The sequence below is a fragment of the Euprymna scolopes genome, chromosome 34 (assembly GCF_053919585.1).
Source record: "Euprymna scolopes isolate OS-2025 chromosome 34, ASM5391958v1, whole genome shotgun sequence".
NCBI lineage: Eukaryota > Metazoa > Mollusca > Cephalopoda > Sepiida > Sepiolidae > Euprymna > Euprymna scolopes.
Genome location: NC_136515.1, coordinates 70,940,061 through 70,954,477, shown reverse-complemented (window position 1 = coordinate 70,954,477; position 14,417 = coordinate 70,940,061). Strand labels below are relative to the sequence as shown.

Sequence of the window (14,417 nt, the reverse complement as noted above, 5' to 3'; positions counted from 1 at the left end):
CGACCGTAACATTAACCATGTGATCGTCTTCCCGAGCGTCATTTATGCCTTTCACATGATCTTGAACAATTTCCATATCTCTCTCATGATCGTCCTCTCCCTTTTTAAAGTCTTTTTTTTTTTGCCACTGACGTCACTTTGTATGCATTTGCATACCGCCGTCTGCTTAAGGTAAGGTTGTTTTTCTTTCTCTCCAAAAGATGTCACTCATATTTCAACTTTTCAGCATTTATTTCAAGGATCATTCGTTTTTTATATAAACTAAGAGGTCATCGCTTCTGAAGGGTAAAGACCTACTTAAAGATAAAGGCTAATGAGTGTTGAGTAGTATGTAAGGCAACACCGTGATGATCAGTTATGGTGGAACTTGGGTAAGGTTTGATTATTTAAAAGACGGCTCAACAATAACTTATTTACATTGTATTTAATAGTCAGCTGGGGAGCAGCCCCATAGTATTGTGTTCCAGAGATGGAGAAAGAAACTTTGCTCATGGAATTTTCATTTAATTTTAGGCATTGATAGATAGTGCGAGACAATACCGTGATGATCAGTTATGGTGGAACTTGGGCAAGGTTTGATTATTTAACAAAACGGTTCAACAATAACTTATTTACATTGTATTTGAAAATGACTATGTTATAGTCAGCTGTGAAACACAAATTGATAATTCTAAGAAAGAAACTTTGCTCATGGGATTTTCGTTTAGTTTTATGCATTGACAGAAAGTAATGGAAATTATTGACAGTTGTTTTAGCTAGGGGAGTATTTGTTCCAAATGTTTTACAGAGTTGGACCATAGATTGAAGCTCAGTCGAGCATCAGCAATGAAAATAAAGAGAGCAACATGTCTTCTGTGAGAAAGAGGAAGTAAAAAGGTAAAAAGGTCCTCGCGCACTGGATCTTAAGGACGGTTTTGTATCCTTTCAAGGTAGGAAAGGGTACTCTTCGCAGTTCCGCCCCAGATGTGGCAACAATACTCTATCTTAGGATGTATTTGGCTTTTGCATAGGTAAAGGATTGCATTGGGAGTGAAATAGTTTCTGGAGCAGTAGAATGATCCAACCAACAATATTCTATCTTAGGATGTATTTGGCCTTCGCATAGGTAAAGAATTGCATTGGGAGTGAAATAGTTTCTGGAGCAGTAGAATGATCCAACCATTTTTGAAGCAGCTTCGGCGACAGATCTGATGTAAGTCTTCCGTTTTAGATCAGGAGTGAAGGGGAGTCCCAGAAGTTTGTCAAATCAGAATGCTAGAATGCTTGCTCAAGACAAGAGCCGCCCATTTCAATTGGGGGCAATCGGAGATCAGAGTGTTGGGTGTGAAAAGATAGAAGTTTGCTTTTGGAAGCATTTAAAAAGGTAACTACCCATTTTTATTTTTTTAATCATTATACTTTCTTATGGACAAGAATTGAATAATCCTTACACTTTGGTGGAATCTTTTGAAGTACATAACTATTAAGTTATATGAAACATCAAGTTGAGAATTTAAATTCGTGTTTATTTTTTTATAGGAGTTAAGACACAACGTCCTCTTAAAAGCTAAGGTACACACGCTCTCATTTAATTATCTTTCGACCATATAGGCGACAAATCGTTTTTTATTTTTTTTATTTATTTATCTTTTTTTAATAAAACCACTACTAACCATAACCTAGTTTTTATAAAAATACGTTTAATACGTATTTAGATGACTTGTTTTGAACATGAGATTAAGGTTTCCCGTTGGTGATGAACGGAAGTCTGTACATTCGACCTTCACCTTTTTTTATCATTTTCTTTTTCACTCACTCTCTCTCACACACATATATATATATACACACAGACGCACATTCTCATATACATACACACACGCACTCATACACACATTCTCATACACATACACAATACACACTCTTTCCATCTCATACACACGCATACTCTCTCAGATACAAACATCTATATTTTTCTCTTGTTCTTTTTACAAACACTTTTACTTTTTCTCTATTGCTCTCACACACACACACACTCATCAACAAACACCTATACCCTATATCCTCTCTTTCATACAAACATTTTTTCTTAGTCGTTATCATTTGCAGACGTCTATAACTCACTCTCTTTAATATACATACATTTTCACTATCTTCCTCTCTCATATGCACACATGCTCTCTCGCTTTCTCTAATATACACACACTTATGCTCTTACTCTATCTCCCTCTTCTACTGCTCCCCCCTCTCACTCTTACATATGCACACCTTTTGTCTCTCTCGCTCCTCCATATAAACCATTTCACAGGATTTCGCATAAAATAATTTCCTCATGAAAACTCAAACTGCGACCAATTTTAACTTCTGATTCACACGATTAAATTATCCAATCCTCTTGCCTGGCAATAGATCGACCTAGGGTTCAAATCCCGTCAATCACTTCTAAAAAATCAACCTTTTTTGCAGGTCATTTTTAATTTGACAGGTTTTACTAATTATATATAACAAATCAAGGCATGACAAATGTACGACAAAGTGCAACAACTACTCCTGTTGATTCTCTAATTGTTTGGTATTTAATAACGTTAATCAAGCAACTTGGAATTCTTGTGTTAATTACAGAGTAGAACGATAAAATTGTCGCCCAAGAAAAGACAACATGATTCCATTTCCGTTTGATAAAAATCAGTTTTCTTTCTTTGTTGCAGACCATCTACTAGTTGGCCAGTTGTGTACAAATCCCAAGAGTGATAGGAGCCTTCTATCATGTCTGAAAGTGACACAATGTTCAACAAGCAAGATCAGAGATGTGCCACTGTACAACCCATGCTCTCTACCGATCCAAGTTATGGCAATAGGACCATTGCCAGCACCTTCAAAATGCATTGCTGGACTGCTACGAATAACAGAGACGTGCCCAGGATGATGAAAACAAAGTTTCCGGCCATGGTTATGGTCTTTGGTGTGGTTTCAATTGATGGCCACATCTTTGAAGTCAGTTTAAAAGTCATGGCAAAGTGTACCTGGATGTGCTGAAAAGTGTGGTGATCCCTAGTGCAATCAGGTGACCACTGGCAGACACTAAGTGTGGCAGCAAGACTCGGCGCTGGCCCACAAGTCCAAAGAGACCAGGCTTGGCTTCAGAAGGAGTGCTACGACTTTGTACACTTTTCTCACTGGCCTCCCTCCTCTCCAGACCTGAACCTGCTGGACTACTTTGTTTGGTTATACGTCAAGAACATCACCAACATGACCTCCCACAACACCAAAGCCAGCCTGATCGCTGCCATCTGCTGAGTATTCGCTGAGCTCCTGCCAGCACTTGTGGAAAAGGCATGCTCCCAGTTCCGGACTCGTATCGAGGCGGTGATTGAGGCTGAAGGCGGCTACATTGAATAGATGTCAGCTCTACTACATAATCAAGTTACTTGAATTGATTTTTTCAACAAAAGTTTTAAAATAAAGCTGTAGTGTTGTTTTCTTTAGGGCGACAAATTTATCGTTCCACCCTGTAGAAGAGGCAACCAATTTTAATTTAGATGGAATGACGCGCTGTTTTTGTTTTTTTTTACTAAAAATCTTTGTCAACTATAAAGAATTGTTTTATTTTTCCAGATTGATGGACCGAAATTTGAAAGAATTAAATACTTTGTTGATAGATTTACTTTTCATTGACATTTCTTTCTTAAAATTTACTATTAAAAAAATAAAAAATAAAAAAAAAAAAATTAAAAAAAAAAAAATTAAAAAAAAAACACGCACTAATTTTTTTTTTAATAAATATTTACGATTTTAAACAGTTTTTCTTTTTGTGTTTGACTTGTTCTTTTTTTTTTTAAAATATTTTCCCTAAATCTGAAAAAAATGTCTCAGACAAGATGTAAAGCCACTTTATGTAAGTAAGAAGCTAACAAGAATGAAAGATGGTTATCGCAAAAACAGAAGATGCCTATTGACTGTAGTCTTAAAAAAAAAAAAAAAAATCAAGTTATAGTTAGGAGGAAAACAGTCAGCGGGATAAACCCCCCCCCCTCAAAAAAAAAAAATCAAAAAAAAATCTGCAGGAATAGGAAGCTATATTACAATGATATATTAAAACAGCGATTTGAAGGAGACCAAGTTTAGACTAACGAATCAAATGCCATGGAACAAAAGAAGTCGGAAATACAGCAGACAATTCTGAAAAAACGTCATAATAATATTCACAGAAAAGACTGAGACTAGCAACATCATGTCTGTGAGAGAGAGTTATCAGAGAAGAAAAAGCTGGGCGGGGGGCAAAAATGTATAGCACGAGGTACCTCCAATAAGTTTCCAGACTTTTATCGTGGGCAGTTTTACTGATAGTAGAAACATAAAACTCTAGTCTCTCTTCACAGTAATCTCCTCCAGCTGCAATACACTTGTACCATTCCAACAACTTCTGGAAGGCTCCATGTAAGTCCTTTTGTATGAGTGTGTCAATGACTGTTGTTACAGCCTCTTTCATCTTCTCAATTGTCTCATAATGACAGCCTCTAAGGTTTTCCTTGAGCTTAGGGATGTGATAGCAGTCATATATTTTGATGCACTATTTTCTTTGGATAGACAGCTTACCATAAACTGACCGATTGACTAATCAGAACAGTTTAGCATATAAATACAGTTTGTTGGACTAGTTCTTTGAAATATGGTCACGCAAGCATTTTTCTTTTCCATTTTCAAAAAGTTGGAGTCCCATTGCACAAGGAATTAGATGTGCTAAAGTTGGTCTTGTCCAATTCGCCAGCAGAGAATGAAATCTGCCAAGATGCGTTGTGCCCTACTATTCGTAAAGATTTCTAATGTCTGTTTTGAATCCATTTACAGTAATGCCGGAATAAGATATTTTCTGTTAAGGAACAATACTATTATTTATTCTGTGGTGTTGTCCATGGCTTTGTTAGAAACCATCTTTGGAATGTCTTTACATATTGTGCCAAGAACCACACTGACATTTGATATGAATTGGGGTTAAGGTTGGATGTGCAAGTCATTGAGTTCTTTCCTCTTGAGACACTGGAGGAAATGGGAGGCAAAGGCCAGGGTGGTGTGTTGAGTAAATCTTGGGTTCCTTTTGGCTGATGGAATCTGACAAGTTTTGACTATTTGTCTTCTGACTTCGCCAATCTTTCACGAAAAACACCCGTCTAGCCAAATCCACTGTGAAAAATTTCCCACTCTTTATCTGTGCCTAAATCAAAACATGGATTCCATGAACAAAGCTTCTTTCTTAGAACTGCACGCCTGTGGAACTCTGTTCTGTCTGCCTGCTTCCCACCTGACTACAACTTGGATGTGTTCAAGTCCAACGTTAACAAATTCCTAATGAACCGCCCCCTTAAGTAAACACTTCATCAAATCTCCACAATAACGTAATGTACTTGCAATAACCCTTATCCCTGAGTGGATTCCGGGCCTTGATCAGTGGTGACCACTGTGTAAAAAAAAAACAAAAAAACTTAATACTTTCACGTATAAGTGTTACATTTTTGAGGCATTAGTTGAAAATACTTTGCTGTAACACTGACATGTTAAAAACTGCTAGCCTTAGGAAGTGACTAAGAAGAGATTGTATCAAAATGAACCAGAAAAAGAACATTTTTTGAAATTTTACTAATTTCGACATGATACGTAATTATGTAATATAGTTTTATGCATTTTTCAAATTAAGTATGTACCGATGTTATTACTTAACATGCATTATTTTTTATATTCAATAATAATTCCATTTTGGAGTGAAAATTTATGCCTCCCTTTCAATATTTATTTTTCAATACTTAAAAAGAAGGTATTATGATAAATTGAACCCCTGCATAATCAGGTTATCTTCAAGTTTAGCCACCCTGTGTTTACAAAGGTTTTGTTCGGCGACAAAATGAAACAAGTTTTTTCATTTTCACTTTTTCAGATTGTACAACAAAAATTGTATTTTTTTTAAATAAGCAAACGAACAAAAATTAATTGATAACCCAAATTTTTTAGTTCATTTAATTTATTTAAAAAAAATACAATTTGAAAAAAACTCGTTTTGTCTTACAGCCAACAGCACCACAAAGCCTTTTCAAATACAGGGTGACTAAATTTGAAGATTTGGTTTGGTTTGAATGTTTTGTTTCACGGCATATCAACCCTTTTTGGGTTATTTAATGCTCAATCCAGTTATTTTGGAAATAGTATTCATATTGGCTCCAGTTATTTTGTAATTCTTCAAGCTTTTTGTATCTTCAATCGCTAGTTTGATAGTGTTTGGCTTGGTTGTTTTATAGTGGATTTTAATTTTTTTGTTTCCTGCCCTACAGAACATGAATGAGTTTTGCAATGGGAGAGGGAAAACGGTTACAATATTAATGTTTGGTACATTTTAAGTTCGGAAACCAGTATGGAAGTGAGGCAGATAAAAAGAGAAAGGAAAAATGGGAAGACGGAAAAAGGGGAAAAGATGGGTTGTTTTGTTTTTTGGTTTTGCAGAACATAATTAAGTTTTGCAAAAGGATACCCTTTTCTCTTCCCTGCAGCCTCTCTCCCACAGAAGAGAAGCTGCGAGCCTGTCTTTATTTTATCATTATTTCCATGACAAGTGCTCATCTGAGCTCCAATCTATGGTCCCCCCCCTCGCCAATCTTTCACGAAAAACACCAATCTAGCTGAAACTACTGCTATTAATTTTCCCCACTCTTTATCTGTGCTTAAATCCAAACGTAGATTCCATGAGCAGAGCTTCTTTCTTAGAAGTGCACAACTGTGGAACTCTCTGTCGTTTGCCTGTTTCCCACCTGACTACAACTTGGATGTCTTCAAGTCCAACATAAACAAATTCCTGACAAACCGCCCCCTTAAGTAAGACACTCTATCAAATCTCCAATACTAATGATTACTACAATACTATCTCATTGATTACTGTACATGTGTGCCAGTTGGCACAGTTTAATATTCAAATTTAAAATCGTTAAATACAATTTAGGCGCGCAGTGCAATTGATTGTTTCGGTGCGTTAAAAAAATGAAAAATGACACCCACGCAAATTCCGGCGTGACCTTTATATACCAAAGGTGCGTACGTAGTTGAAAGCACCCCATGTGATGTCTTCCGTCCAATGGAATTCCTCCTAGGACACATTTTAAAACTGATTTTCTAGAGTTCGTTTGGAGCCAATCAAACCAAATATAAACATGCACAAACACAAAATCTCTCTCTTTAGTCTCTTAGCCTTTCGAGCATTCTTTCGTCTCTTTAAACTCTTCCGACTCATTCAACGCTTTCTCATTAGGACTTACCACGCGTGCAAACATCAATTATTTCATTTCCACTGCTCCGCGCATTAATACTCTCTTTTAACAGACGAGCATTAATATTGTCTATGTTACATATTTGAACATTCAAAGAACACAAAAAAGAGACTCTCCACCTTTCATATGAACTCAAAAAAAAAGAACTCTGAAATATTGAGAACTATGTTTTAACTTGTTATTATTTGTTATTTCTATTCCGGAAATAAACCTCCATTTGTGTTGCACATAAGATTTCTTATTTTTATTTTTATTATTTGTGGAGGAAGTCAGTTCCCAAAAAAAGGCCAGGCGACCCCCACACATGCAATAACCCTTATCCCCGAGTGGCTTCCGGGCCTTGATAAGTGGTGACCGCCATGTAAAAAAAAAAGGAAGTGGAAAAACAAAAAGCATCAATGTTAGATGCATTTCGTCTCAGGAAGCCAATATCTTCAGACAGCCTTATCTCGTTAAACCTGAACATAACCATTGAATAGTTAATGTTCCTGGTCAAACGATCCCTCCCCCCTTAACGCTGCCACTAACACTAAGTTCAGCTGGCAATATGAAAAATAATAAGTAAATAATATGTGTTTGTGTAGAATGGTGAATTTTGAAAGAAACGCATTTCAAGTAAAAATACTATTTATATACAAAATACTTGTAGAAATGTCACCGTGACATTTATTTGGCACTTGGGTGATCGACAATAAATTACCCTTCTAAACGAAGAGATAATACCAGGGAGGATGGTCTTCTGAGGCTGACCAGAACTTTGATCCCGTCAGAAGACCAAAGTGATGGGTAAAATTTCATTTCAGGACTATATATATTTCAAACCTCCTCGTATTAAGGAATGATAATTTTTTACATTAGGCGCACCTCCATTTTTCTTTAAATTTCACAATTTTCTTTAAAATGACGACCCTGCAAAGTTTTCCACTATGCTGAATACGAAAATCGCATTTAAATTTTGCAGAGACAAGTACTTATCGATATATGAAGACCTGTATTTTGCATTGTAATTCTCTATCGGCCAGGTTTTGACGCGCATGCGCACGATAAACAAGTCTATTTCGCAGTAGGAGTATGCGTTATGCCTGCCAGAGAATTACAGTGCACAATACAGTTCTTTATATCTCGATAACTACTTGTCTCTGTAAAATTTAAATGTGATTTTCGTATTCAGCATAGTCGAAAACCTATTACGTCGTAATTTTAAAGAAAATTGTGGAGGTGGACCTAATGTAAAAAAAAAAAAAATAAAATAAAATAAATAAATAAAATACAGAAAAATCTTTGACGTACGTACCCGTCAAGGAATGGAAATATCAAATTCCGAAAATTACGTAATTTCATTTTATAGAGAAAAAGTGTTTATTCAAATTAGCATTTATGGCAGTAATTAAAAGTAAAAAAGCAACAAAAAAAAAAAACTACATAAAAGTTTGTATGCTTTATGTACTCGTTACAGAACGAAAATATCATATTCCAAAAAGTACGTAATCTGATCAAGTAGTTTCAAGATAATCAAATTTTACGACTAAGAGTCGCACATGATGAAATAACAGGGAGACAACTAAATTCTAAATGTCAGTAAAAAACTATTGATCAAATTACATGATTTTTGGAATATGACATGCAGACTTTTCGGCGCTTGTTAAGATACAGTCGACAGATCGATTTTTTATTTTTAAACATGTTATTTTAAGTAAAAACAATATTACGGAGTTAACTCACATGTCGAAAATAGTAAGAACTCTAAAAATCACGAGAATTCGTAGAGTAGAATCTTGTTTATAGTTTTAAAAAAATTATACGGAAAATTGGGTAAAATTGCATTTTTCGTAAACGTTATAAAATAGACTGGAGAGGGGCATGATTCGGAACGAATATTTTAGATTACTTGTTCATAGGACTGCAATATTTGTTGTCTAGAGCGATAGACTTCTTTTTTTTTTTTTTTTTAACTAAAACCACAATATCAGTTCTACTCGATGAATTTTCGCAATTGTTTGATATATTACTATTTTCGACATGTCAAGCAAGTACGTAACATTGCTTTTGCTTAAAACGACATATTTGTCTTAACAAGCACCGACTTTTCTGTATTTTCTTTAGTTTTAATTGTCGCCATAAGTGCCAATTTGAATAGACATCGAAAATCATTTTTAAGCAATTTAAAGTGGTTACAGTGTATAGAACTGCAAGGCTGATTTCGTAAGTTTGAATTATTGTGGACTTATCTGCCTTCTTTGATTTTTGCAAGGTGACGTTGCGAGACAGTCCTCTTTTTGTTTACTTATAAAATTTGATTTTCTTAGCAAAAAAAAAAAAAAAAAAAAATACTCGATTCAATTTACGTGATTTTGGGAATATGATATCTTCGTTTTGTGACGTATTTGTCTGCATTTTTTTTTAACATTTAGGTTAAATTCTAAATAAGAAAAACCTTTCTTATTGTGGCAGTGAGAACCGGGAGTGAAGTGGAATCAGTAAGTGTAAATATTGCCCTTCTCCTACCCCCCCCCCCACAAAATGGTTACTTACTTTCCACCTTTAACTTTAAAATGACGACTCAGTTTTCCGGATGCTGAAAACGAATATCGCATTTAAATTTGCCACAAACAGGCAGTTTCCCGGATATTAAGCAACGTAATTCCTTATGTCAAGACTGATGACCTAGAAACTGCGTGAAAAATATTGAATAATTCGACCCCTGTATTTCCAAGCTTATAACAACTACTCGAAAAATGTAATTCAAACCCTAATTTTTTTTTCAATTAAAAGAAGCAAGGGCCAAGGTTTCATTAAAAAAAAACAAAACAAACAACGTGGTTAAAAAAAAGGACTTTATATGTAAATTTCTAAAAAACAAACATTTTTTTGTTTTAAATTTGAATATATTATTTATTGATCTATTATCTTCAATTTGTGACAAAACTTTGGTGAGTAAATTAATTATTTACTTCATTTACTTTTTAATAAACATTTCAAAATGGGGGGGCGTGAATTAAAAAAAAAAAACGTTTGTGTAAAATATTATATTCGGTTTATTGGATAAAGCATACAATTCCACGTTGACCCTGAAAATATCGTAAAAATAGAATCAATAGAAACATAGATTTTTAAAGTTTAAAAATTGAAAAATACTGAACTTGTAAATTTCAATTAATTTCATTATTTTTTTTTTTTTTTTAAATAAAAATAATAATATTTCTATTACTTTTAAAACAACTTTAATATCTTATTTTGGAAGTATAATCTATAAACAAAATAAACAACCCACTTTAAAAAGAGAAATTACGAGTTTTTTATATTTTATTCGCAGTTTCGTGTTAGGGGTGTCAAAAATTCGGCAAGACTGGAGTTTAGGTGGAAAAATAATCTCGAACCCTTTATCACATAAAAGGAACTAATTTCCCTAATCACCGGTATGTCAATAATATAGGTATTTCAGAAGTTGTTTTTGAAAACAACTTAAAGAAGCCCAACTTTTTACTTATTTATTTTAAAACGTTTCACGATCTTTTTTTTCACGATATCTTTTTTCTCTCATTTTTTTACTTCTTTATTTTTAAACAACATTTTTTAATTTTAAACAGAACGTTCCACGATATCTTAAGCACCTTTTTTTTTAGCACGGTAACAAAAATACATAAGTACCGAAGGTTTTATAATTAATAAATTTAAATTTGAAATAGAGAAATAATAAATTGCAAGATATTACGCGTGTTTAATAATTTAATTAATTTATATCGTTTATAACTACTCACGTAATTTAATAATAATCACGCGATTCAATTTTTAATTAAAAAAATATTGTTTAAACTTTAAAAAGTCTGATAATTTATTATTTCTATTTATGTATTGTTTATCATTAAGGTACTAGTGCATACAGCGATCCGGACGTAAATAATAACGTTATATTTAAAAAGCCATTCTTAATATGGGGAGGGGAGAGTGTTTTGTACATATTCTATACTTCAACCTTACAATTGAATAAAAAACATATCATAAAACTTTAATTAAACTTGGAAATACGATTTAAAAAATAGCGCGAATCACTCTCTGCACTAGCACCTTCATTAAAAAACGTATTCATTGTGTAAAAACAAAACAAAACACGGAACATATAAGACATTTAAATATGAATAGAACTTTTCATAATTGTAACCTACGAAAACCTTTTTATTTTAATTAAAAGCAATATAAAAAGTTTTTTTTTTTTTTTTAAGTTGTTTTCAAAAACAACTTCTGAAATACCAATATTGTTTATATATTATTGACATAGTAACGTACCGGTGATTAGGGAAATTAGTTCCTTTTATGTGATAAAAGGTTCGAGATTATTTTTCCACCTAAACTCCAGTCTTGCCAAAAATTCCCCCCAAATTCTGACCATTTTTGTACGCGCATATTTTACACGCACGCGCTTGACGTACAGAAATGGCCACCCGCCACCAGTGTAATATAAGGAGTTACATGGCTTAATATCTGGAAAACTACTTGTTTGCGGAAACTTTAAATGTGATATTCATTTTAGCATACCCGAAAATTAAAAAAAAAAAAAAAAAAAATCGTCATTTAAAGGCGATTGTTAAAGGTGAAAAGTAAAAATTTACCAAATAATAATAATAATAGAAAGGTATTGGTATTTTTTTTACGAGAGTACCCAGCGACGTATAAACACCTCAACCATTCCCATGTTAAGAACAGCTTTCGGAATAAACACCCTCAACCTTGAAAGCCGTTCTTAACATGGGGAGATTTGGGGTGTTTATGTCCGAAAGCCGTTCTTAAAACGGGGAGCTTCTTGGGGTGTTTATACTATGTTGGGTATGGGTACTTTCGTTAAAAAAAAAAAAAAAAAAAGGTATTTTTTTTAAATCTTACTTTTCGGAGGATCCTTTTTACTTCGCTGACAACTTTCTGGGGATTTTCTACGGAGCAGAGGACGAGCGTGCAAACAACTGCGTCAATGGAATCGTCGTCGATATGCGACATGTCCTCGGCACCGACGGCCGCGAACGACTTCAGCTCCAGACCGTCGTGTTTCACGATGTTCTTCCGCAGCTTGTCCTCGACCGCCGACATCGGGTCGACGCCGAACACCTCGCAGTTCGCTGGATAGAACCCGAAATTGGCACCTTCGCCGATCCCGATTTCCATAACGCGCAACTTCGTCTCTTTCCGACCCTCGTCCTCCTGCGCAACCTCATGGAGAGGGGCGAACAGTTGCTCGAGCTCCTTCCGATTGCAGGCATAAACCTTCGTCCAGTACGACTTCAAGGCGAGCGTCAAGATTTTCAATTTCATGAGGTTGTACGCGGGCTTCCATAAATGGAAAAGTATCACGTAACCGATTAAAAACGGCAAACCGTAACGGGCGAACAGGTTTAAAATAGTTATATCGATTTTAGCCATTGGTCTGGTAGGTAATTTAAATGTATATAAATATTTTTTGTTTACTTTCTACGATTAAAAAGCAGTAAGAATTTATAGGTTTAGCTCAGCGTAAACACAAGCGATATGGACAGCAACAGCGAATAGACTGCGCTCTGCGTGCGATAGCAGTAGGAAAAAAAAAAAAAAAAAAAACCGTTGTCATCAGCAAATAGTCCCGTGTTTAAATTTGTCCGGCGTAAATAGTTTTATCTTCAGTCACTGCATATGCAACGAGAAAAACAAAAAAATAAAAAATAAACAAACAAAACGGTGCTAAGGCAGAGTGATCCTCGCTATTTTTAAAAATCGTATTTCCAAGTTTAATTAAAGTTTTATGATATTTTTTTTATTCAATTGTAAGGTTAAAGTACTGAATAGGTACAAAACACCTGCCCCTCCCCATGTTAAGAATGGCTTTTTAAATAATAACGTTATTACATCAGCAGCACACACGGATGAGTACCAACAAAACGAATGGGCCAACGTTCCGTTCCGTAGTTGACAATGTTTATATAAACATTGAGTTTTTAATTTGTAGAAAATAAAAATAAACATGTACGCCGGAGTGTGTTTGTCTGCGACCTAGGTGAAGAATTCATTGGTTCTTCTTTGTTATTTGTAGGCTGTAGCGAAATTCGAACAATAAAATATTGGGTGCTTTTCTTCTATATTTAAATAACGAAAAAAAATTGAATTTTAAGTAAAACAAATAGTACCTACGTAACTGTCATGTCGCAAATAGTAACCTATCCAAAAATTACGGAAAACTATAAGGTAGAAATTAATTAATCATGAGAAAAAAAAAAGAAAGGCATTTGTAAAATATAGCGATTTGGTTTCAATATCTTCTGATTCGAATTTGAGGTTTAACAGGGGAGGTAATTAAGTTTTCAAGTTCTCGGAAATCTAACCTGAAGTTCAGTTATTTTTAATATAAAAAAATAAATTCAAACAGTTAAAAAAAAAGTTATCTATAATATAAATCTTACCTGTCTGTTTAAAATGTATGTATGTATGTGAATAAAAGATATATAAAAGATGTATATGTGTGTGCATGTGTGTATGTATGTTTGTATGTATGTGTTATATGTATTGTGTATGTATGGATGTGTGTATATGTTTATGGGTATGTATGTGCATGTATGTGTGTATATGTATATATATGTATGTATGCCAAGGACCGTCTTCAATGTTATGTCTGCTTGAGCGCATGAATTCGCTGGCAGGACTATAAAAAAAAAAGAAAGAAAAAAAAGGTTATTTTCGGGCTCATGGACTTTCAGTGACTGAGGGAGTGGCACTCGTCTGACAAGACGTTGCAACCATCATCATCATGTATGTATGTATGCGTGTATGTATACGGTGGTCAAAGTTTGCTGTGGATGTGTGTTAAAAGCACACAGATGTCTTAGCGTCATACTGTGCTTCACTGCTTTTCCCAGACAAATCAACCCCCACCTGCAGGTCGTGACCACTGCCACACAGACGGGGCTCTGATGAACGGCAAGTGTCCTGAGCTATATAAATGGACCTCCACTGCCTTGTCGGCCAAGGTTCTTTTAACCAAAGGCTAAGGGTGAGGTAACCCTGACAGAAACCTCCAGAGGAACTTAGGCCCTACATGACCCACCGGCGTGTGGAGTATGCTCTGGTGCCCAACAACCTAAGTCCCAGTCATGGATCAAATGGCATGGTGGGTGGAGA

The 14,417-nt window shown here is 34.8% G+C and overlaps 1 protein-coding gene across 1 annotated transcript in view; it reads right to left on the bottom strand.

The window, feature by feature from the left end:
• Window positions 1-13,563, bottom strand: part of LOC145259279 (thiol S-methyltransferase TMT1B-like) — a 75,534-nt gene extending 61,971 nt beyond the window's left edge. The window contains exon 1 of the mRNA XM_080117143.1: window positions 12,162-13,563. Within this exon, the coding sequence (XP_079973269.1) occupies window positions 12,162-12,692 (531 nt within the window). The 5' untranslated portion in view covers window positions 12,693-13,563. The remainder of the gene's footprint in view (window positions 1-12,161) is intronic.
• Window positions 13,564-14,417: the final 854 nt, after the last annotated feature.